This window comes from Chrysoperla carnea, chromosome 2, assembly GCF_905475395.1.
Source record: "Chrysoperla carnea chromosome 2, inChrCarn1.1, whole genome shotgun sequence".
NCBI lineage: Eukaryota > Metazoa > Arthropoda > Insecta > Neuroptera > Chrysopidae > Chrysoperla > Chrysoperla carnea.
In genome coordinates this window covers 47,646,727-47,674,145 of record NC_058338.1, presented here as the reverse complement: position 1 = coordinate 47,674,145, position 27,419 = coordinate 47,646,727, and the positions used below count along the sequence as shown (strand labels likewise).

The window sequence follows — 27,419 nt, the reverse complement described above, 5'->3', positions numbered from 1 at the left end:
TCTTGCAATTAAATTAGGTTTTTAAGAAATTGTTCAATTAATGTAAATTGAAATTGATCTCTCCATGATACCAAAAAGAGCTTTTTTAGAAATTCTATATATAATTCGAATCCATGAAAAATTACTAAAAAAGGACATTTTGGTGTCATGGACAGATCAATTTCAATTTACATTAATTTGAAAAATTTCCTAATAAGAAATTTTGACAGGTCGAATATCGAACAAAATATAAAATTTATTATAATTGATAATTATAATTTAAAATTTGTCATGAGTTATTAAAAAAAACAAAAACAAAAAATTAAAAAAGTTACTATAGTAATTTGGTTGAATATGATTGTGGTAATGAATTCATTACGACACTGAGTGCGGTAATGAACTATTTTTGGCATACAAAATTTAGTTCATATGTCGCGGGCGTAGATACATTTCTTTAAAAAAAACTTCGAAAATTTTTAGTTTATAAATATATTCCACTTAATGTGTCCTTTTTTGTGATTTACAAAATAGCTTCGATATACAAAATAATGTCTCTGATAAACCAGTATCCAAAACTACCAAGTTACCCAATTTTTCATGCTTCGAAGGTGGTTTCACTGCTTCTGTAACACTCGGTTTGGGTCTCACCATTGTCTGCTTCTGTAACACTCTGTTTAAGTCTCACCATATTTATATTTACTTTATGGTGTAACTTATAATTAGAAACTTTCAAAATCACTTTTTTTACATTCACATCTCGAAAACTATTCTTACAGATGTCTGTTTTACTTTTTCTAATTATTTTCATGTAAAAACTTATTCAACTATAAACAAAAAACATAATAGCTGGAGTTCTATTCATATTTAAACAACAGGAAAAAATTGTATATTTTTGTTACTAGGTTCGAGGTAATTTATGACAAAATGCATTCATATTGTTGTTTGTAGAAAAAAAAAGTAATTAGCATCTAGAATTATTGTTATATAGTTCTTTAATTATACTCTTTAATTTATATAATGTTTATACAATGTCCGGGTGGCCCATAATAATGGTTCGACATTTACAAATATCATAAATAATGTTCCATAATTTCACTTTCCTATGTTTGCATTTCAGTGAATTAGGATGCTGCGAGTACTATCGGTTGTTTCAAACGTCAAATGTTAACAACTGGCAGTAATAAAACTGCTAACTTGTTATATAGAAATTAGATTATTATTAGATTTAAACTAGATTTTAGATATCATTAGATTTTAACTATATAAAGGTTTGTGCATATCGGTCATCAATAATTACACCCTGTAGCATGTTCTCATAAAGAAATAAACAATCAACATAAATATAAATAAACAATCTAGAAGACAAAGAAGAGTCTTTTGAGTTTAAAGATAGTTTGAGTTTAAAGACAGTGTGATGAGCTACAAATTGTTGCTTGCAAGAGCCTCAACAAAAGTAAATGGTGAAAAATTAACATTTTTTTATAACATAATTTTTATTCGGTTGATTAAAGTTTTATAGGCAAACAACAAAAGCAACGTGCAAATCATTTCAGTGGACCACTTTGTGTGCTATGTTTATAATATGTATTTTAAAAGTAATTTTCTAAAAGTATTTTCCATTTATATTCACATGCCTCGAAAAATAAAATATTATGTTTAATGGATTTTGATGAGAGTATGGATGGAGAAATTAAAAGAAAAACATAGAAGACTTCCTAAGGTTCAGTAGTGCTTAATCGAGGAGATAAAACCAAAAAAACAGTCTAACCCAGACTCCCCTTTTTAGTTCAGATTACAAGTTAAAACTAAATTTTAAATTTAAGACTGAAAATCCTCCCTCACATTTACCGAAGAAATGTTTTACCTGCACCTCCACCACTTCTCTATTTACTTAGTTTCATAATCCTGAATATCCTGGCCAGGATAATCGGGTAAGCTTATTAAATTATTGTATTGTCAATGATAATTGATATATCTTCGAAGTTTCAATTCAATCTGAAGTTTTAAACTGCGTGAATTCACGTTCAAATTTGCTTACATAATAGATACCAAGCTAACAAAAAGTGTTAGCAAGTAATATTTTATCAAAATGAAGCAGCATTTCCGAATGTGCCTACGGCAGAAGTTAATCTTAATGTAGCCCTGCATATACATTTGATGGCCTATACCCTTTAATCATGTCTATACAAATTATATTAATTCATTCTACACACATCTACTAAAAGGATTTCAAGTATTTAATTGCATTGGATGTATTTAAAGCTTTCAAAAATATAAAATGAACGTTTTAGAAAATATACTTACCACTACAACAGAAATTTTATTTTAAATGTAGGAAAACACGAAATGGCTTTAATAACTGCATACCAGCACTTACCTATAAAAAAATAAGAAAAAAATTGTATTATTAAAGCTGCATTTAACATTTTTTTTCTGATATTTTTTTTGAGAGGATATGTTTTTTAAGTATTGTAAAGTAGACTTTTAAATTGTACATTGGAGTACACAATGTTTTTTCCTACTAGACAATTTCAATAGTGCAATAAACTATGCGAAAAACTTGTATGTAATCACATTCTTTCTGTTGAATAAAATTTTTTATTTAATGCTGCGAACACACATGAAAGTGAACACCACACAACCAAAATAGATAGTAGCAAATGAATATAAAACAGTTATATTCTGTTTGATACTTTGGGTCTTTTTTCGTGGTTAGCCTTCGTCTTTGGTCGAGGTATACACATGGAAATAATAAAATACATAGAAATAAATCAAACAATTTTTTAAGTAGTTTCCACACCCCAATTCGTATTTTGTCAAAATCTTCTTGGTAATACTTCGTTACCTTTGTATATACATTTTTTGGTATACCCATTTCTTTATGCAATTTTTCAGTCTTTATAGCTACTCATCTACATGATATATAACAAGTGAAATTTACAAAATTTAAAAAATCCCTCAAATACGATTTATTCCTTGTAAACCGATTTTTGGAAACTTAGCTATATAATGTTCTCAATCAAGTCGGTTCGACCGTTTAAGGGCTACGATACTACTGAGAAACACATAGACGCACAGATAAACACTTTAAACTTATAAACTCCTTCTTAAATCAATATCAAAGTGATGGTCAAGGACATCAGATGAGATGAAAAGAATACTCAGAGAGCTGTCATTTTTTGGTACAAATTTTTGGAAATATTTTAATTGAAATTGAAATATTTGAGTTGAGTTTGTTCTTTTGAACTATTGTTTTGAATTACGATCATCGCCAATTTTTTAGTTTTTCCGGGTACGGAATCTTAGCTTGCACTCGAAATATATAGCTAAATATAGCTCAAATACGTTTCAACTTATGCTTCTCGAGATAGACCTGAAATTAAAATCCAATTTCAGATTATAAAAAGGAAAAACACTATTGATGCGTAGAACAAAGGTTAATTTTATTATAATGATAACAAAATTATTATTTAAAAACAGTTTACACAAAATTTAAAATTAAAAAATAATTAACATTGTATCCCATTCAAAAAACTTGTTTAAGGTCTCGGTCGAGGTCATTAACATACATAGAAAAATTAAATACTTATATACAAGACGATTTAATAATATTTTAAATTTGCATGAAAAAGTTTTTCGAAAATTTATTGCTTGGAAAAAATTTACTTACGGGTTTGTAAACTGACCATTATTGGTTGACTCAACCAACTTAAACACTTAATATTTAAGGAAACGATTTGTAAACTGTAACTTTCATTATGAAAAAGCGGAAACTGGATTCCATATTTTGGTGAAAATCACAATTTGATTATCAAAATAATTGAGAAGGGCAAACTTCCACCCAAAAATGTTTTATCTGAAGACATCATATTGTTTTTTAATAGAATCTAATCAAAATCCTTGAAAGAAAAGAAAATTTACACACATTTTAGAGATCTCTCATATTATCTTATACAGTGTGTCGCATTTAAGATGAAGACGTCCTCATATTTTCGATATTTATATGAATATCGATTTGAAATTTTACATAGTCATACAGGGTGATGGGACATATTTTTTAAGATATGATATTTCCTCCTAAAATATTGACATATAAACAGTAACGAAGGTCAACGGGGAGGGGTGGAATATGTAAAACTTAAATTCGTTTTATGGCTGACTAATCCGTTTCATCGCTATTTTTGGTTGCATTGCTACATTGTTTCTTTTTTTCATTCCTTAATCTAAAAGTAAACTAAAAGTGTTTCAAATGAGCTGAAAATCGGCATGTGAATTTGTTTACTTGGCAGATTGATGTTAAAAAGGGGAGAATGATTTCGAAAATTGGGGGGGGGGGCTGTTCCAATGGGATTCTGTCTTCAATTTGGCACTGTAGGTTGATAGGTATATAGGTTGGTGTCAAAAATATGCCTTTTTAGGGCGTCAAATAAAAAGCTATGTATGCGTTATATGTCGAAATATTTTGCTATTTCAAGGTTTTTATGGCTTGTAGTAGCTGGTATTTTCTTCAATCAAATCAGTCACATTTTTGTTTGTTTTTTTGAGGTGTTCCAAAGTGATTGGCAAGAAGAACTATAGTATTGATGGTAATGATAATATTTTTATACCGAAAAAGAAAGTATTTCTGGATAAAGTATCATTATCCAAATTATCTACGAATGCACCATCATTAAGTGAATTCTATGCTGATCTAAATACTTTTATTACCGGCGGAACTGGGTTTTCTTTTTTTATTAGAGAGATTTATGTGTAAGAAAACAGGAAACTATAGCCTACACCACTTAATCACATAGTCAAAAATTTCTACATTATATTTGGAAACAAAATAAATTTCTTCTCACGCATTTATACGTTTAATGCTTATATCACTCTGTAGTTTTATTTCTTTTGTTTTGAAAAGGACCCTGCACAAAATCAATGTTAAAAAAGCATATTGATTGATAAAATCGCTAAAAAAATACAGTTTGGTATCCATTTCATTAGGGATTTATAATATAGGAAGTAAGGGAAGTTCTTGTGGGCGTTCTTATGTATAAAACAAAGACAGGTATATAGTGTGTGTGATGCATGCAATGTGTTCTCTTACTTTGTTTTATACATAAGAACTTCTATAAGAACTCTACTTAATTCATATATTTTAAATGTCTAACGGGAAGGTTGCTAAACTATATACAATTGATTGTCTTTGTGACCAATACTTCCAAACGCAACAAGACAGTCGAATGACATGCGGTGACTCTACAGACATCCAAAACTAGTAAAAAATACTTATATTCTATGTACTTGCTATGTGGCGAAAGGCATTCAATATTTAATCGTTGGCTGCTTAGGGTTCCTGTCACAAAAAAATTCTGATTTCAATTGGAAGATTTTAGGCTTAAACTAGTTTTAGGCGGAGGCCTTCATTCCTCAAGCTAAATTGGGCCTCCGACCATAACTACTTTTAATGATCCTAAGGGCATCAGGTTTTCGCTATTTCCCTTGATTATGTGCTTGTTTTCTTTTGTGTTTATTTTTTAACTTTTATTTTATAAGCCAATTTGACTGTATTTTTGTTACTATAATTTTCTGCAGAACTCTACACTTCTTAGAAAATACCAATAGTTAAAAATTTCATGAATTTAAATAAGATTAGGTTTGCATAAAGTCAAGGTAATATTTTTGAAATAAATAAATTCAGTTCAATTCTTTAGAAATAGTCAATCAAAACAGTCACATTTTTGTTCGTTGTTCCAAAATGATTGACAATAGGAACTATAGTATTGATGGCAATGATAATATTTTAATACCGAAAAAGAAAGTACATTCGGATAAAGTAACGTTATCACAGTTATCAAATAATTTACCATCAATTAGTGAATTCTATGCTGATCAAAACATTTTTATTACCGGTGGAACTGGGTTTATGGGAAAAGTTTTAATTGAGAAATTACTTCGTTCATGTCCAAAAATTAAAGGAATTTATTTATTACTACGTTCAAAGAAAAATTATACGGACGACCAAAGATTCAACAATATTTTTAATATACCCGTAAGTTATTTTTTCAATAATTATTTTGCATCAAATGAATTTATATAAATATAAATTAATAGTCTTCGACAAAATTTTGGTTTGCATAAAATTGCGCCAAGTGTGATTCACTTATCGTTTAGGCAAGTCATGTTGAATACTTTCAATATCGCTTTTAATATACATTTGGCGCTTCTCACCAAATATTCAAAATTTTCCTCATTTCATTAAACGTCTACTAATTCCATTACATACCCTTTTTTAGCCTCCGAACTAAAAAAGAGGGGTGTTATAAGTTTGACCGATACATGTGTCTGTCTATGTTATCTTTTTTTGGTTTTGTTTGAAAGGTCATTAAATGGAGTGTTGTTAGCTATGTTTCAAGTGCGAAATTAGGGTAACGTACCCGAAAAAACTAAAAATTGGCGATTATCTACCAAATCTACTAAGTTTTTGAAAGGATCTAAGAGCTTTTTTAGAAATTCTGTATATAATTCGAATCCATACAGAATTTCTAAAAATGGTATCATGGACAGATCAATTTCAATTTAAATTAATTTGAATAATTTCTTAATACTCAAAAGACAAGTTTCTCCATACTCAAAAAGTATACATTTATACAGTAAGGATAAAGGCAATTTAATAGAGAGTCTCCTTAGATATGTTTCAAATTCGAGTTTAGGGTTCCGTAGCCGAAAAACTTTTCGGAGGTTTTTTAAATTTTGTATATTTCACTTCTATTAAATAGAGAATAGAATAAGAATTTGAGGACGTCATTAACCATCATATTTTGCTACGTGCGTGCATAGGGAAACACTATGTACATTTTAAATAGTGTATAATTTCTTTTTTAGAAAACAGAAATATTTTGTGAAATTTTGAAAATTTAAATAACAATTATAAACTCGTAAAAGTTTCAAGTATACCTACTTATCAATAAAATTTTTTTATTTCTTTATTAACAAGTTTTTTTTAATTCTTATTGAAAACTGTTGCTTGATTATTAAAGTTATGTTTTTATTTTCTCCATTCTCCATTCCAGAATTTTGAACGATTAGCCTAGGAGCCCAGTATTTTGAGTTGCATCCACTGCAACCGATGAGTGTTCATGGGTACATTCAAGTTTTTCATGTTCTTTTATACTCTTAATTCAATTTCCAAATTGTACAATGTTCTTGTGTCTAAAGTTGAAGGCACGTTTTAACTTCTAATACCAGAGCCTGAATTTAAAAAAATTTGGTGGGCCAAAATCATAGGGGCCCCATGTAAGGGCTGACTTTTTACCAATTTACAAAACCGATCGTGTAGCATAAAATATTCAAAATTAAATTCTTATTTTAATGAAAAAAATATAATCATCACTTGTAATATGAACAATTATTTAAATTATATTGAAATAATTTAAACATAAGTTTCATTGTATGTTAAAATCTCTTTAATTATTTTGATTATCTGATTTTTATAGTAAATTTTACTTTGTATTTATCATAAACACCGTGACTTATGTAGTTTGGAGATCGAAGAATCGATCGATTGAAGTTGGCATGGTCCCTTATTTCATCAGCCATTTGCTGATTGATTCTTTTTTCATTGTTTTATACAATTTGATTGTTGGGGCCCCAGAGTATTGGGACCCTTAGGTTTGTGTCCAATCATGCCCATGCATTAGTCCAGCCCTGGTTATTACAGGTAATAGATAATTATTTCTTTCATTAAGTTACGGGAGTTTTTTTTTCAATGCTGCCAAAAATTGCCATAAGTAGTTTTTAAAAAGATATAAAGAAACATAATTTTTTTGGTGGAAAATTGAATTTTCAATTGTAGAATTTAATTTAAAAAAGGTGTTCCGATTTTTTGTAAAGTTCGCCGTTTTATACTGCTTAATGTCTGGAAAAAGATACCCTAGTGGAAGGCAATCATTAATGTAAATGCAGAAAATGCTTACAAATTTGGACAGTGGAACTGCCGCCATTTCGAGAAAATCCGTTTTGGCCTATCTCTCCGTAACCGTATACTTTTGGTCAAAAATAATAATTATCTTTATTGTAGATAATTAAATTTCCTATCTTATTGTTTGATATTTTTTTTTTGTATCACTTACCGTTTAAAACTCATACGGCTATTATAATTTATTTATTGACTTTTTCACCGCTATCTCTTCTTTATTGTTTAAACAATTTATTATTGTTTAAACAATAAAATTAATAACCTAACTTGTAAATCTACGAATTTCCTATAATTTTTACTTACCAAATTTTTTCTCAAATTTATATTTGTTTAAACCGAATGTAAGATTAATAAAAAACGAGGTACGAGCTCTTTAATAAGACGGATATGAACGTTCTACCTAATTTAGTATGGAAGTTACAACCTTTTTACAACACGTCTTTTTGCGGCAAAATTTCTAATAAATATCGTTTATCTCGAAAACCTTAACGATTAAGGGGGTCATATTTCTAACAAAAGATACTCAGAATTTGATTTAAGCGAGTTATGTAAAAATTAACAAGGCATTCCATTTGAAATAATGATTTTAGGATTAACTTGCGGTATAACCGGAAGTGACTCAAACCTGAAAATATTTTAGGCGGATATATTCCAAGCAGTTATTGTGGAAAACCAATTGTCAGATTTTTATTATGTCTGGTTCTCCAGATACTTCTAATGGGCGGTCAACGTGGGACTCCTTGTTATATATAATTCGTAGGTCTTATAAATAAAGTAAGGTGACATTACTATGGTAACTCACAGAAGAAAATTCATGCACGGAGCGAATAAATTATTAAATAGTAAACTATGTATTAATTAACACTAGCAATTTAAAACGTTTACTAAACGCAACAATACAAGACAACATACCGGAAGTGAGAATTTGAATTTAGAAAACAAAATCGATCTTTTAATTTGGTAATCCATAATTACATTGTTAATAATTATTAAAGAAAACGTAATATCTTTTGTTTGTTTTCAAATAATTTGTATGCAGTTTACTATACAAATTTCCAATCGTTATTTTAACGCATTTCGTTGTTAGATCGTACTTTTGGCTAGGCGATAAAGAAAATTAGTATACAGCCTATCGCAAGAATGTTGGCTATCTTGGCGAATGTGATATAAAGCCTCGATTTCACCTCGTTCTTTATATCGCACACGACAAGAAATCTAACTTTCAAGAATTGTAATATACTAATAGTGAGCAAAGACAAATGTATGTAAATTATGTGAATTTTATAATAAAACATTTCAAAGATAGGTAAGGTTTATAGTCCACAGTACAGAGAGGGGGTATAGTGTCATTAATAACACTCTTACAAAACTTCGTGAGTAGCTTCATTTCAGTGTAACCTACAACGTTTACATTTACGAAAACTTTGAAATTGGGACGTTTTCAATGTGCAAGACGGAAAACATGTCAATTAAACGACCTGATGAAAAAATATGAAAAACTATTTACTTTTTTTTTTAATGCAAGTTAAATGAATATAATAAGAGGGAATAATAGTTGCCTACAAAAATATTGGGGCGTTTGGCATGACCTCCCCCCTCCCCTACATGTCAGAAAAACGAGGGTATTTAAATTTATCAGCAATCGACTAACTTTTACAGAAATGTTTAATAAATATTAGTAAATTTGAATGCTTATACTGGCCTACAAATTTCATGAGACGTTTTCTCAGAACTACGCATTAAATATGTCAATTTAACGACTATATGGTTTATTATGAACACTAGTATGCCACATATCTTTTGTTATGAACACTTGTACGATATATTTTTCTCATATGGCACAATTATGTTATAGGCCACATATTTTATTGCATTCTACGTTTCATTTGAAGTGTAAAAAATATAAAAAAAACCGAGAGTGTTCGTAACAAAACATATAGCCGTTAAACTGACATGCTTAAGGTATGAGAATAGGGCTCATGAATTTTCTAGGCCAGTATGAGCATTCAATTTTATTAATAATTATTAAACTTTTCTGTAAAAATTTGCCGGTTGTTGATAAATTTCCATACCCTCGTTTTTCTGACAGGTTGGCATACCCTCTATTATTACATTCATTAAGCTTGCGTTCAAGAAAAAAGCATATGGTTGTTTATATTTTTTCGATAGGTCATTTAGATAATTGACATGTTTCCCGTCTTGCACATTGAAAACGCCCGAATTACAAAGTTTTCGTAAGTGTAAACGTTGTAGGTTACACTGAAATGAAGCCACTCACGAAGTTTCGTAAAAGTGTTAATAACGAAGCCATACTCTCTCTCTCTCTCTCTGTACTATTATTTATGGATACAATGTATTTTTAAAAAAATAGAACGCATAATTGAATATAAAACAAAATAAATAATAAAATTTACATACTATTGCATTCAAAAATTTGTCTGGGTCATGACCATTTTGTCATTAACATAATAACATGAAATGCAAGTAAAAAATACGTATACAAAATGGTATTAAATATACACGATGATTTAGTTTAAAGTTTTCCTGTAATATAACGGGGTGGATAATAAAAAAAGTAAATATACTTATACATATGTACTTGCTTTAAGGAGAAATAAAAATGCTGTATTTAGTTTCTTTATACGAGAGCATCATCAAATAGCTGTTTGTTAAATGGAAGCATAAAGGTATTTTTTTTGATAAATTCTTATTCTTTGCCGCAAAAGAGCAACCTTTTCCCCTAGACTTCAATTATCAACACCTCATAAAAATTGTATTAAAGTTCCACCAAGAAAATTTAAACCAACAAATATTTAAAAGAATTATTTAATTTTTTTAATTTTATTTTCAACTGAGGTATTCCAACAATTTTAGGCCCTAATAAAGCGTTAAATCAAAAGTGAAGATCTAGGGGGAAAATTTGAACTTTATTTGCGTCAAAGAATAATGAAATAAAAAATAATAATTACTCTACCATTTAAAAAACAGAACTCTTGCATTTAAAAAAACAAATCTCTGTTCTCAAGGATCCAATGCACATCTATAAATTTCGTTATATATGTATAAAAACTGTGGCTTGTCGTGTAAAGTTTGTCCTGCCTCCAATATCAAAGACATACACTTTCTTAACTATATAAATGTGAGGTCCATGCTAGTCACCTTTTTCATAACGAAAAAGACATGCATTGGATCCTTGAGTCGACAAAGGTTACTTAGTAGTTTTATGTTATAATTTCCAACTTCTAGTCACATAATCACGTAGAGCTTTAGTTTCTTACCGTTAACAAGAGTTAACATAACAAACTAGCCAAATTATAGTTTCCTAGTTTATTTTTCCATCCAGTGGACTGCAATAACCCTATCGTGGTTCAAAGGAAATGTGAAATAAGAAAAAACTAGAAAAATGTCAAACATTCTTTGAAATTGGTAGCGATTCTAGGAATATTTTGAATTATCCTAGGTTTTATTGATTTTTTTCTTTTAAAAACTTTATTCATGGCTTTAGCTACCTGGAATTAGCAACGATTGTAACCTCGCAATAGTTCTGCATTTATACTGAATTCATTCTATTTATGCATTTATACTTTGGTTCTTGTGTCACCCTGTGGTTTGTTACTATTGTCTTAGAAGAATCATGCACAAAATGAATGTAAAAATGGAAATCAAAGCTTTTGCACTTTAATTTTGGTACTTTATAATATACTGGCTGATTGAGAAAAACGCATTTTTTTCTTAGGCCCAAAATTGTGCCCATCTTGACTGCTGCATCGCAACGCATCTTGTAAATCTAACTCTAATCTACTCTAACAACTTGTAATCTACTCTAACAACTTGAAAAATGGCCAGTCTAAAATAATTCTAACTTCGAAAACTTACAACTTTTTCGAGGTGGTTAAAATTATTGTTATTTTTGGAGTCGGTTTCAGCAAAGAAAACGACTCTGACAGAACAGTTTGCTACATTAGCTTGACTGACAGCGACTCCAAAAATAACAATAATTTTAACTACATTATATTATCGTTATTTTTTACTTTTTAGTGCATATTAATTTATTTTGGAAAAGTTTTTCTAGTGAAGTCGGTTTTCTTTGTTAACAGTATTTTTATTTTGTGATTTTTAGTGAACCTGAAGTACTCTCACTAATTTGTCCCTAAAAAAAGAATCATCGAAATCGGTTGACGTGATATTGAGTTAGTTGTCCTCTTGTCGTGCTTACTTAATGCAAATTTAAGACTTTTATGGTTTGCTCATAGATGCCGTTGTCAGAACTGGGCCAAAATGAAATGGGACCACAGGGGAAGCAACAGCTTTCAAACAAATAAAGAATCATCAAAATCAGTTCATCCAGGCCAAAGGTCTGTGGTAAAACACATTTAAAAAAATACAGTCAAATTGATAGCCTCCTCCTTATTTGTTTGAAGTCGGTTAAAAATAAATTTCTTGATCCCCAAAAAAAAACTATGGATCATAAATAACAGTTTTTTATTTTACTTTGGATTTGTGTAGGGTCCTTTCTTAGAAACTATTAATAGTTAAAAGCGTCATGGATTTACATTATACTGCATGTTTGCATAATGTTAAATCAAATTATTTCTAATAAAAATTAATAATACCATTCAAATCAATAGTAATAGTCAAAACTACCACAAATTTTGCTCGTTTTTCTGATTGTTTCAAAATGACTGACAATAACAATTATACTATTTATGGTAATAAAAAAGTTTTTATGTCAAAAATGATCGGATTTGAAGAGAAAGTAACGTTATCACAATTATCAAATAATTTACCATCAATTAGTGAATTCTATGCTGATCAAAACATTTTTATTACGGGCGGAACTGGGTTTATGGGCAAAGTTTTAATTGAGAAATTACTTCGTTCATGTCCAAAAATTAAAGCAATTTATTTATTACTACGTTCAAAGAAAAATTATGCAGATGACCAAAGATTAAACAAAATCTTTAATGCACCTGTAAGTAAATTTTTCCAATAATGATCGTACTTTTTATGAATTTGACGGAATGAAATGCTGTACTTGTATTTCAAATTCTGGAAGCTAATTATAATACTATTTAACCTACGAAAAAGTAGGAAGGTTCCCAATTCAACCCGTATTTGCCTTTCAGCTGTGCCAACGTATAACTTGTTACAGATTTCGATAATCCTTTTTTTATTGGAATATACTTCGAAGTTTATTCACCATGTAAATTTGAAAAAAAAATTCGCACTTAAGAAAAGTAGGGAATCATTGATTATTTAGCCAGTGAATTTGCATCTGTGAACTGATTCTTATGTATGTTTTCCGATTTTTGAGCCCATTGTGGACCCAATTATGAAATTTTTTTATTGCTTTTTCATCAAGATCCGTTCAATAGTTTTAAAATATAGACTAATGCGTGAAACTGACTTTGTTTATACCGTGCAAAGGTAGACATAAACTAACTAAAAACAAAAACAAATTGGCTTTGAAGTCGACACTAATGATTCGATTTTTAGCCAAGGATATTATTTGCATTGTCTTCAAAACATTAGTACAATTTTTTTTTGCTATTTTTGCTTTTCTATTTTTAAAAAAAACAAAATCGATTTTTTTAAAAATATATGCATGACTTTCGGAAAATAAATAAATTTATGACTGTGTAAAATCGCGTGGGGGTGTGATTCATCTATTGTTTAGGCAAGGAATATGGAATACTACAAAAGGTTGGGTAGTTAATATACTTTTCCGCTTCCAAAAGACTACACAATATCAATCACGTTTATCATATGCATTTGATAAACAAACCACCAAACACAAACACTCTTTTTTATTTCGAAATATAATAAACGTCGGCTTAAGATTTAACCCTTTGAACAGAAAAACTTTTTTTAGGCTGAATTTTTCAAAATGAAACATCAAATATATCCTTTCAAAAGTATAAATTTTTTTTCTTCATTTTTAGCTTTTTGACAGATTAAAAGAAGAATATCCAGAATCATTATCAAAAGTAAAAGTTATTAAAGGAGATGTTAGCAAAATAAAATTTGGTCTGTCTGATTTGGATATGAAATTAATTATTAATGAAATGAACATTGTCTTCCATGTAGCAGCATCTGTTCGATTTGATGACCCTTTGAAGGACGCAATTTTAATTAACACGCGAGGAACTAGAGAAATGTTAAGAATAGTTAAACAAATGAAAAAATTAAAGGTAATAAAATTTTCACTAAGTTTAATATGCTTAAAAATTAAAACCAATAATTGAGTCCATATATGAAAAGAATTATAAAAATACTAGCGGCCCCGACGGACGTTGTCCCGTAAAAACGTAACTCCAATTCATGAATACCTATACTACGTTTAGCCTGTCCGCTAAACCCATCCCGCTAAACCCCAATTTAACTCCTATTTATTGGAGTGGCCTGACCTTCGACCTTTGGCCTGACCTTTGATAGTAGAGCTCGCTGCGCTCGCATATGGCTCTAATAAATGCCTATTGACAATACCTGAATACTATTAAAAATACATAGTACACATAGTATACATAATGTGATATGATTTATATGCGCTCCCACCATTTAATGAAATTTCATTTTTTTGGTACGGAGCCCTCAAAAACAGTTGTACTGGACCAAATTGTAAATCTAAACCATCCTCGAATCCCCTTGAACTCACACAAAAAATTTCATCAAAATCGGTCCAGCCGTCTAGGAGGAGTTCAGTCACATACACACGAACACAAGAAATATATATATTAAGATTGTTTAAATAAAATAAGTTGTAATAGGTGAATTAAATTCACGCAAGATTCTTACTGGTAAACACTATAAGAGGTCTAAGGGGCTGCAAATCACGACGAGCGAATAATAAACCGAATAGCATATTTTTATTAGGGTTAAAAATATTTTAGACAGCAGAAATTCGATTTTTAAGAATGCATTAATTAAAAATTGATGACGCCCAAAATATAAATACCTCCTCATAAGAAAAACAAATAAATTTTGATTTATGGCCTTATATATTTTTGTGAAAGTTTGTTTTTACCATTAATACAGCACTGAGGTTAAATACTGACTAATTCAGGCCATAGTCAAGAAAACAAGAGGTCCAAGGTTCAATCTGTAATAGATTTATCAAAAGATAACAAATAGTGACACATTGTCCGACGATAGCAAAAAACAGACAAAAAATTTGTTTGCCTATTGTTTTAAGAATATTGAAAAACAATTTTATAGTTTCTTGATATCAACATAAATGGTAAATGTGTTTTAAAATTTCCCCCCCAAATTCGGGCGTTTTAATGAATTTTTCGTCGAGTTTCCTACTTTTCATTAATTATTATTTGATATTCCATTGCTTTCTTTTCTCCACTAAATCTCAATTTTTGTGGCTGATAAATTATTTTGTTTTATTTTAGGTTTTCTTATATACATCAACTACTTATTGTAATGTTGATAAAGAGACAGAGGAAATTGAAGAAAAGATTTACGAAGCGACAACGAATTGGGAAACTATGATTAAAGCAGCTGAAAATATGGATCAAAATGTGCTCAATTTTATAGAGCAAAAGTATGTTGTTTGTAATGTTTACTCAATTTTCAGAATTGAACATTATTTTGATATCATTATAAATATATTTTGATTTGTTTATTTTTAGAATTCTAGATAAATATCCAAATACGTACACATTTACCAAAAACCTTGCTGAAGCAATTGTGTCTGAATATTGTGAAGATATACCAACAGTTATTTTTCGTCCAGCAGTCGGTAAAATTTTATTAATTTTATAGTGTATCACAGAAACTGAATTGAGATTTGTTAAAACAGACTTCTCATCCTCTTTCCCTTATACGTAATTTTAACTTTAATGGAATAAAATTAAAAAACCTCCTGGCTTCTTTGTTTGTCCCAAAATTTGTCATTATACGAAAGTTTATTTTAGATTTTCGTATTCAGAATCAGCAGGTGTTCATAATTAATAAAATATAGTTAAATAAGACAGTTTTTATAATAGAGGTAGCGCTCTTTGTCAGGTAAAAGCGATAGAATCATTTTCGTAAATTACATTTTTCAAAAAGTAAAAAGTGTGCATGGTCAGTAGCGACAAAATGTTACAAAAAATTATAAAATAATAAAAATTGTTATAGTACTTGGCACAGAATACGAGCCAATGCCTGGTTGGATTGATAATTTTAACGGACCAATGGGCCTAGTGACAGGAATTATGGTAGGCCTTCTTCATACAGTTTATATAGACGGTGATAAGAGGGTTGATTGGATTTCTGTTGATAGAGTTATAAATGGAATGATAATATCAATATGGTATAAAGCGTTCGAGGAAATTGAGCGTAAGAAATGGTAATATTTTTTTTTCATGTAGCATTCTATAGGTGAAAGAACTTTTAAAATCGGTTGAGAAGTGAATTCAAAAATGACGGTTTATATATATTTTCATACAAACTTGCATCCTCTATTTCACTCTTATAGGGGATGAATTTCGAAAAATGTTTTCTTATGTGACACTTACAGTATAAAATGAACATCTTCTCGAAATTTCAGTCGCGACATTGCCTATTCCCATTATTTCTCCCATCTGAAATGTTTCAGACTTTAAATAATATACAAAAAGAATCATTTTGAAAAAAAAAATCATCAAAATCGGAGTTGTTATTGAGGACTCCTGGGTAAAAACATTCATTGATGCGACTAAAAGGGTAGTTAAAAGATTCTGATATATAATATAGTGCGCAGAAGAAGAAAACGATTTTGGATATTTAACTAATATTTAATTGTTTGATTGTAGCTTAGTAATTAATTCATCAACCAGTGACTTGATTCAGGTTTACAACAGAGAAATATTTAATCATGGATTATCAGCAGTAATGAAAAATCCACCAACTCAATTATTGTGGTATCCATTTTGTTTTTATACGAAATTTAAATACTTGTATTGGTTTTACTTTGTAACACTGCACTTGATTCCAGCAATATTTTTAAGTTTTTTATTGAAATTAACCAATCAAAGTTTAGAGTAAGTAAAAATACCATGAAATCTGCTTTGAGCAACCAGTTTTTAAATTAGAATTTAAAAAGTATCAATTATTGTAGAAAATATTTCGTTGGTTTTGTTGATTATCTTCTTGCTGTTGATCATCGCTAACTTTACTTAAGCTATCATAACATCGGAGGTCAAACGAATTTTTATTTCAAGCTACACGAGCATTGACGCCCCCAAACAGATCCTAAGCACGATGTTCTTGGAAACGAATTTCAAACGCACTTTAATTATAGAAATAGAGAACATTTATCTAATACTAAGCCAACTACTAGGATAGCCACATATTATAATACATTATTATAATTACTAGCCGGCCTGGCGAACTTCCTACCGCCTAACAGTCATTGAATGTCGTGTTCGCTGGCCAATTTTAACTTTAAAACAAAAATTATCGCGATATAGCTTTCATATTCCCTGCCCTTACTTGTATCTCCCTTTTGTGCACAATTTCATGGGTTTTTAATTTTTTGGAACGGATCCCTTTTTTTTTGAAAATAAAATGTAGCCCATTATATTTGCTGACAATTTAACATTCTATAGGCGAATTTTTTTAAAAAATGTTTTAAAGTAGTATATTCGCCTTTGCGGGGGAGGGTAGACTTCTTAATAGTTATTCTGTTCGGGGTGGAGACAAATACAATCAAAAACCATGAAAATCGGTCGAGCAGTTCTCGAGTTACAAGTTTTCGAACAAATCGACGCAAATAAATGAGATTTATGTCGTAAAAAACACTCCCTAATCAATTTTTAAAAAGCAACGCACCAATATCAAGCCAATATAAATGATAGATAACCTAGAAAATAATTTATCCAAAGTACAATATTTTATACAGAATCAATCTGGGAACTGTGCTTATCGAAAAAAGCACGCAAAATATGCCGAAAAACAAATTTGTTATGAATTAATAATAACATTTACCGTTTTTCTAAATCGGTAAAGAGCTACAATTCCTAGACATTGGAACGGGAAAATGATTAGCATGGCACTGATATGATTAACTTAGATAATTCGGATTTTGCAAGTTTGTGGGGAGTTTTTATACGCGAAGTGAGAAAGTTTATTTACTTTTAATGGGAAGTAAAACGAATCCACAGAATATGTAACTCAAAAACTTGCAAGTAAGCCATTCGCTCACCGATGCAATGTTATTAATGAAACTGCAGCCCAACTTATTTCCAATAGTTGAATCAAAAATCTCATTCGAGAATGTATAGGCTCGATTTGAACTAAGATTGCGTTACACTCGCACACATGGATGATGATTGGATCAATAAAATGTCGAGCAACTACAAGTGGCCATCGCTTATAGCGGTAGTTTTTAAGTCGGCTTGCTGTTGCTTTTCGTCAGGGGACGAAAGACTCTAAGCAAATATTTACTTAGCGTTTTCATCTATTAGAAAAAAAAAAACAAAATAAGAAATAAGGAAAATTAAGGTCGTAATATTATGATGTCGTTTTTTTGCGAGAAAAAAACACGATGGTACTTCTTAACCACGAGACAATAACTTATCAATATTAAAAATGTGTATTAATAATTTTAATACGGGTATCGTATTAAATAATAACACGTTTGGCTATCATATTTATATTCTATCCAGTTCAATTAGACGGCCAAGGATCAGAAAAATTTTAAAGACTGAAGTTGCTCGAATCCAGATTTTAAAAAAATGTGTAGTTGATTAGTTTTATTTCTCAAAATAATTTTGTTTTAGTTTATTTAAATTATATCGGCGAATATTTTATTCAAATATGAAGCTCGCACCGTTTACATTAAATGAATGGGCGTTTAAAAATGATAATTTTAGATCTTTGCAAGCCATATTGAAACCAGAAGACACACAAAAATTTTCAGTATGTAAAACAATAGGGATTTAGACGCATTTTAATTGAATCATTTTACTAATTTTACTTTGTATTAAATTTTCAGATCGATTATTCTCAAGTTGTAGTTGAAGATGCTTTTGATATAGGAGCTCTCGGATCAAATCGATATCTTTTAAAAGATAAGAACTTTACAAAAGAAACACTTAATAAACGAATATTCAACTACAAAATGTAAGATGAGAGATTATGTTTTCTATTTCATCATCACTTCATCAAAATTAATACTGCTATTGAAAGGACCCCGCACGATAGGATAAGAAAATGCCTTTCTGTGAAATTTTTTCAAACCGTCCCCTAAATATTCTTCGAATCGTTCTGATCAAAAGTTCCACGAATTTTGTATACGGGTAGTTTTTGAGCTATTAGCAAACAAAGTTACAAATATATTTTAGTTATACAGTGGAGCCTGGTTAAGTGTGACATCAAGAGACTTGTAAATTTGTCTCACTTATAAAGGAAAGCTGTCTTGTTTTTGAATACGAATTTGGCATAAATTCGACTTGGGACACCCAACGAATATAAATTCGAGACGGTATCCTAAGTTTCTTCGCTTGTAGCTCTAAAGATGAACTTTTACGCTTTCTGGTGCTTACCAAAATGCTAGTTTTGATTTTCTATTAACACCTCCTAGATTATAAACCGTTTTTCTTATGCAACCGGTATACGTATATAGAATTAAAAATACCTACACACGGTGGTTCCAAAGAAAGTACAAGAAAATTAAAGACCGTATTCTTGTGCCGCCAATTCTATGGCAAGAAGTTCATATGAACATATTTCCGTAAACACTTTGACTTCAGATACAAGGTGGTAAAAGTTATATTAAAATTTTATGTTTCTAAATTTCTATGATTCTCTTAGAAATTTGGACAAGCTACTAAAATAGTTTGCGGACATATGATGGTATGAACTTTTTGTCATTTAATTTGGCTCATGAATATTGACTTAAAATTTTTGTTTTTACTTAGGAAACATCCTAAATAGTCTATATGTCTTGCTGAAACTGATTAAATTGATTATTGAGATGTTCAAAATAGTTGTTGGAAAATTGTTTTCATAAATAAAATGTAATATAAAGTGAACAATTTCGATATATTTAGTCGTTTTCAAAACATTACTTTGAGCGGATCAATTATAGGTATCAAAAATTTCAAACATTTTTCTTGTTTACAGAAAATTTTATCTACATGTTATGTTAATTGGATTTTTAATCATCAGTTCTTTCTTCGTCATGAATTTATGGTATGGTATTACGTATAAACGTTACATCTAGATAAAGAAAGAAATAAAATAAATGATAAAAATATGTGTTTTTAGTAATTTTTGATCTTCCACTTTATGATTTGATTAGTATTTATGTTTTAACAAGAACAGCTTTCGCGCAGTTTTTTTTAATGAAAATTTAAAACAGTTTTTTTGGTCAGTATTTTGTTGACCTTGCGCAATTGAAAATAGAATTGTATAGTACGGCCTCTAGAGTATAGAACTCCAATCAAATAATGGAATAAAAAGCAAAAAATTAAAAACAATTTATTAATAATAAACTTTGTAAATAAATATCTTTGTTATATATTTATTTACAAATATGAATATATGAATTCCATTAAAAAATCGTAGTGTGGGAAAAAATTATTAAAAACTGTAACAAACAAGCCATTACACGTCCGCATCGCTGAACAAAACTAACTTTGAAAATAAATAAGAACAAATAATACCCTTAACCACACTTAAAACTCACAACTTTTGTTCGAAAATACTTTTTCGAAAATTTACTAGATTCTGCAGAAATAGAATATGCCCTTATATTCGCTTTCCGTCGAATTTATTTAAGTTTCTAAGACCAAATTGGCTGTATAAAAAAAATAAGCATGTAACAAGTTCTATTTATTGTTCTGTAATTGTAATTTACTCAAACTTTTAGCCGATATTCTGCTTGCACCATCTAAGAATATTTCTACGTAATCACTACCATAAAAGGGATGCCTAAATCTGAATTAGAAGTTTTGAGACGTTACTTTTCTAAATTCTATTCAAGAATGTGAACCATAAGTCATAGCGTCATTGGAACCTTTTATGGTAACCTGATACAATCTCTTGATGATATCCTGATCAAAACAATTGACATTTGGTTTCAGTTCTTAACTTTCCCTTTTTAAGCCTTAACAGGGATACCATTACCATACGATCTAATATTATCCAGACCATGATCATATAAGGCTGATGTTTTCATGCATTTCAAATCAATGTGAGCATTATTTTCCTTGCAACAACTGCGTTAATTTAAAGGTCTCAGTGCTTATAACAAATTATTTAATTAAGTGTAATATTTTCACCGAGTAATGTTCATATAGCGATTCAAATATTAAGAATAATAACAGAAAATATGCAAAGTACATACTTGCATCTATGATTTTATAAGACATTTAAAGCAATTATTACACCTACACTGTACCGCAACAAATAAACCCAATGATTATCATCAACAAACCTATCATAAGAAATGTTATAAGGAAACTTTTTAGGGTTCCTTTTCCGAACGACCAAAGAAACCTTTAAAATTACGGTATGCCTGTTTTGCTGTATGTGCAGCAAAAATAAAATGGTTATAATCTTAAAATCCTTATTACTTTGTCATTTTGATAAATTGCTTATCGTTGCTCCAAATGGTTCAACCAACCTACATCCCCTCTAACTTTGGAGACATGTGATATAGAAATCCGTAAAAAAGTATCTACTGAAAATAGTACTTTATAAAGACTATCGATGGAAATTATTTCGAAAATGATACGTTAATAAACAAGGGGAGGAGGGGAGGTTTGCTCTAAGAATTTTAAATGGAGGTTTAATAAGAATTTTAGATGCAAATTCTTTAATTTCAAAAGAATCCTTTTACCGTAAAAAAGCGTGGGGTTCTTTTTAAGATATTTTATAATGACTTTACTTTTACCAATATATGTCCTTAAATTATTTACGATAATAGAAATTTAGCACTCCACGCCTTTTTACGATAAAATGATTTTTATGAATTTAAAGAAATGATTTTCTACTTTTTAGTTCAGCTAATTACAAAAGCGTGCTTTTTGGTTTTTTTTAAAACTATTATTTATTTAAAATTAACTACTGATAGCTATAATTCATATGCTTCCAATTAAAATTGAAGGAATTGGTGGCAACAGAACCCTTTTATGTGTTCATTACTCGAACTTGTCTCATGTTTTATTATAATAAAAAATTATTAACAACAACTTGCTTGCTTGGTTTGCCTAAATGAATTATTAATATAATTTGAAAACAATTGCATGAAACAAATAATACTAGAATTGTGATGATTGTGGGTAGTTTATGTTTACCATTTATGGCAAGACTTAATTTTACAATTTACACTGTAAGGTAAAAAAATCGTGAGCAACAGACCTCTATCACTAGTTAAATTTACCTCTCATTTTATGTTTCTTAACGTTTTTATGAGACTTTGCGTCAGAAATTCCTTAGCCACCCTTTAATAAGTTCTTCCTTCTAAGATAAATCAATTCTATATCAATAGAAGAATATTTCAAGTGAAGGTTGCTCATAAATACTATGAGCTTCTCATTACCACCTCGGCTTGGACCATGACCTTAAAGATCAGTGAAAGGTATACTTTATTTCTTTACAGTTAATGACATAGCAGAAACTAAGTAAGATAGAGATACCTTTTTACAAAACTAATATTTTTGCCTGAAACATTTTTTGAAATATGAATCAATTCAGAAGTAATCGAATGTTCCTTTTTTACATTATAAATGTAGCGCTTATTTTTTTATTTATTTTTTTATATTTTTCTGAAAAATTAAGGTATTAATTTTAGAAGTCAAATACTTGTTTGATTCCTTACAGAATTTAATTTTGTAGCTACTTTTAGTTTTTATTGTATAAATTAAGTATTACCTTAAAAAAGACATATTTCTAATTTAGTAGTCAATCCAATATGTGCGTACATTACGTTTGGTTTGATCAGGATATTTAATATGACATAACATACAAATTTCATTGAACTTAGTTTAAATTATCTCTGTTACCTTTAACTTTGTATAACTTTAAATAGATTTAAGGAGGTTTTAAATATGTTGTAGAGTATGTTATTTCAAAACTTGAAATAGAAAACGATTTTATTATATGCTGAATAACCAAACACACGTTGATGAATCCTCCCAAAGGCAGGGTAAAAACAAATCCGAATTTTAGAATTTTCTCAATGTGGGTGAAGACTTGAAAATGTATGTAGATCATTGGCCGATCATTAATCAAGTATTATGATGAGTGTTCAAAGAAATGTTATCTTCTAAAATCTTATTTAATTAATAGTATAATAAAATATACAAACCATTTCCGATTAAATTCCTGCAGTAATAAAATTAAATTTATTACCGTCAATTTTAAGAAAAAAAAAAATACATTGCCCATGAAAAAACCAAACACAAGTTATTATTATTTACGATTCTAATAATTCTTACTAAAACAGACCTAATGTTTTTCATTACAAGACATTTTTCATTTTTAAAATATTAATACAGCATCCTGGAACAACCATTTAAAGGAATACACAAAAGTTTTTTAACTAAAAAAAAAAATCATTTTTTACTAAATATTTTTAACAAAATATTTTTAACTAAAGAAAATTGCCATAAATAAATATTAAAAAAAAATGCAATCAACGAAATTTTACTTTTTAAATGTTAAAACTGATATTGGAGATATTCGTGGAAAAACTTCACGGGCAGGCAAATTTAAGAAAAAAACAAAAATCATTTTTACTGATCCTTTGGAAAAATGTTTAAAGTTGTTTGTTTAATGGCAAAGGATTATTTGTTCGTTTGAATTAATGTTTTTCTTTCTAAATTTGAATTTTCAACGAAAGCCTAAACTTTTTTGGATCATGCGAGATAATAACGAACCTGATTAAAATTTAATCAAAATGGATATGTTGGATCATGTCTCCATAAAACTGGGATCAATACATTTACTGTCTTAAACCTGTTATTCATTTGAAAATTCTTTTCTACCGGTTATGGTTAAAGAAAAAAGGTTTGAAAACCTTCTGACTTTTCCTAAAGAGTACATTATTTTTTTTGGTGGCGTTTTCTGGAATATTATCGGATCTGCGCTTCTATTGAGCGGATTGAGGCGAATATAAATTCTTTGTTTTGAATTTTTGGATTGACCTTGCTACCTATCGAACTCTGAACAAAGCAAAATAAACTCAAAATCTCCAGAAAACCGCAGTAACCTCATAATTACAACTACCTCAGATACCTTTTCGAAAAGTGAAAATGACTAATGATGTCTTGGAATCAAAGTAGCAGTTATAAGAAGATTTAAATCTTAAATTTAAAAAAAAAAAACCAGTTGCCTTTTGTGTAAATTACTATGGTCTCATAAAACCTACCTAATTATTCATTGTTCTATTTTAAGTCATCGGTTGTCGAATGATAACCGATTTTATTATTTTTTCAGTAATAAACTGCTAATCAAGTTAATTGGAAATACACTATTTCATAAAAGCATGCTCTTCAGACAAGCTAAGGCATACTGATAGAATTTGTCACCCACCTTTTTCGAACTCTTCGCCTATTCAAACATAAAACTATAAATTTAAAGAGAAATAATAATATTTGATTACAATAGTTTAATATATTTTTTTTGGAATATGAGAATTATATAATAAAGTAGAAGTTAAAGCTTATAATAATATAATATTTTAAAGAAAATAAAAACAGGTGTACTTGAAAAAAAAATTTATGAGAATTTTAAAACAGGCAACAAAAATATATAAATAATTCTAAAGGCTTTAAATATTATATAAAACAACAAAAGTTTTTCAACTCCCTTCTTTTTGTTGTTGAATGAATGGCCCTCTTTCAACGTGACGCGATGAAGATACTGTTTTGCTTGATGTTCTGCAGTAGAACTGTGTTGTTTCATGTGTATATATGTTGAGGTTTTTCAAAGGTGGTATTTTATTTCTTAAAATGATCTATTGCTCAGATGCAGAAGGATTACCACACACATTTCACGTAAGCTTAGATGGAATGTACGTACGTTTAACACTTATAAATTACTCGTGAACATTTTTATTGTCGAAACTTTAAATTTTTTAAGAAATATACTTATTTGAAAGATAGTTCCGTACCGATTACGATAATTGTAGAAAATTTAATTTACGTGAAATTTTTTTACAATATTTTAAGGAAGTTTATTTGAAAAATAAAATAAATAATTAACAAATTATAAACCCGACTGCGTTAAATAAAATCGGAAAAGAAAAACACAATTATACCAGTCGGGACCCATTATTCGAAAGATTTGTGCCGGTCTAGATTTTAATGTGCCCGGCTGTTAAAATCGCTAAATAGACTACTGAACTTAGTTTTTCATTAATTACTTATTTTATTTTTACTTTTAAGTGTCCTGACAACCCTCTTATTATACTATTAAAACTTTTAAATTTCCTTTCTTTTGAAATCCTACTCAATAAGTTTGGAAAATTTTTTTTATTAATTGCCATTTTGTCTTTTTTTTTCAAACACGTATGAAAGTACACTTGGGTTTTTAAGAAGAATATGACAATAACTTATCTGCTGAAATCTATCGAGCCATTTGGAAGATACGCGGTAAAAAAGAAATTTACAAACTTACATACATAAATATAAGATACCCACAAAAATCATTAGTGTTTGACAGTCGAGTAAAAAATGATAAGAAAGGACATACTTTCCTCCATTTCCGTGATAGTAAATATATGATTCTCCGAGTTGTAGGGTTCCCGTTTTAAGCTTACAAAAACTAACTTATTCTGATTCATTATTAATAAACTGAAAGAAAAAACTTAAGATATCCCAAATTTGTAATCGTTATTATTAAATAAAAAGGATTTGCGATATTGTCAGTAAGTGGAAAAAGTGGGAAAAACTAAATTTTTCTTATTCTAGTATGGCAGCCAAAGTGGGCTATTTGGTATGCTTTTTTCGTCGAAATATTTCCTTAATAGTTTGATCCACTTTAAATTATGAGGCCAGGATTTCCAAACTTGATTACATCAATTTTTAATAACAAACTTGCAATAAAAACTCAAATTTATATTGGTTTTCAGTTTTGCTGCTAGTTTTAGAATTGCAAATAATTAGACAATTCAATTATAAACCAAGTGCATTCCAGATTTTAAAAAAAATTACTATCATACAGGTCATATCGTGTCACTTCTAAGAACAAGAAACTTATCTTAATAAAGATCCACAGAGACAAAATAAATTAATATAGCATAGAATAAGCGACAAAAATGTAGCGATTTACGTATTTCTAATTGTCCAAAAGCTCCAAATAATATTTTTCATTAACACTTTGTGCAAATTTTTAGCAAAACATAGATGGACTTTGTAGTAAAGAACAACATGTTTTTCGAAATTTTTAGCATATAAAAGAAAGTAAGTTATAGTGACTTTAATGTAATAGTGTTTGTCAAACAATGCCGAGTAACGAAAAGCTAATTTTTATCGAAAAAAATTAAATTATGATTCACAATCATTTCAAATTTCCTAAAACTCTTTAGGTGGTTTATAATAATCGATAAGGTCGAGTAAAATATGTTATTAAATGATTGATAACAAAAGTGATTCATTAGATCGAGTTAGAATTTTGCTTTGATAATTTTCTATATTCGATTTCTTAGAAATGTCGTTTTATTAATAAAAGTGGAAGCCAGAAATTTGATTGAAATCTGTTTAAAATGATGCAATTATTCATTCAATTCAATATGAAATAAATTTTGGAAATAATGAATTTTTTTAATTTTACTTTTCAGTTTAAATAACAGCCCCGTTAGGCGAAGGGATATTGCATACAAATTCAAAAAGTCCACATAAGATTGCTAAATGATTTCATATAACTAATTTTATGTACATAAAAAAATTACGCAGTCAGAAAACTACATGATTTTTGCATTTAATTCATTTACATTTTTTAAGCTAACGAAAACCACACAATAAACAGGTCTGCCTGCGATTATAAAGTAAAGTTTTTATTTTTTTAATGACATATTTATGACTTCTTTTATATAAAATTGGCAGATAAAATGTAGATTATTTATTTGCAAAACAGCAACAGAACATATAGAAGTTAAATAAAAACCACATCACTACAAAAACGAAACGAGTAGTTGTTAAGTTATTCACCTTACGCGAGTTGTAACAGGATTGTTACAATACAAGAGCAACCCAACAAACCAACATGACTAACATTATACAACAAAACCTTTACTTCTATCAAGTATTTATTCCCTGTGTAGGTTTTAAGAAAAGAAAACAAAAAGTTTTTGAAACGGATATGAATCGAATAGTTTTATAAATTTGTCATTAACAGGTATAACATTTATTCATGGGTGGGTATTTATACTTATTTTTGGGTAGGTTAACACTTTTCATTTACCTAAGTACGAACGTTTTCTAGCCTGCCTTACTTTTAACCTATAATATAGATCTATCCGGAATATTTCTGGATATTCCTTACACCTATACAACCATCCACA

General features: G+C 29.1%; 2 protein-coding genes across 3 annotated transcripts in view; one reads left to right on the top strand and one right to left on the bottom strand.

The window, feature by feature from the left end:
* The window catches only part of LOC123293934 (protein sprint), a 423,720-nt gene that overhangs the window by 238,397 nt on the left and 157,904 nt on the right, over positions 1–27,419 (bottom strand). The window lies entirely within an intron of this gene.
* LOC123294105 (fatty acyl-CoA reductase 1-like) lies at positions 5,684–20,132 on the top strand. Its single transcript, XM_044875191.1, has 10 exons — positions 5,684–5,987; positions 12,658–12,908; positions 13,879–14,127; positions 15,334–15,485; positions 15,574–15,683; positions 16,064–16,274; positions 16,720–16,947; positions 18,688–18,826; positions 18,903–19,030; positions 20,033–20,132. The coding sequence occupies exons 1-10, from the start codon at positions 5,717–5,719 to the stop codon at positions 20,130–20,132; spliced, it is 1,839 nt and encodes a 612-aa protein (XP_044731126.1). The 5' UTR covers positions 5,684–5,716.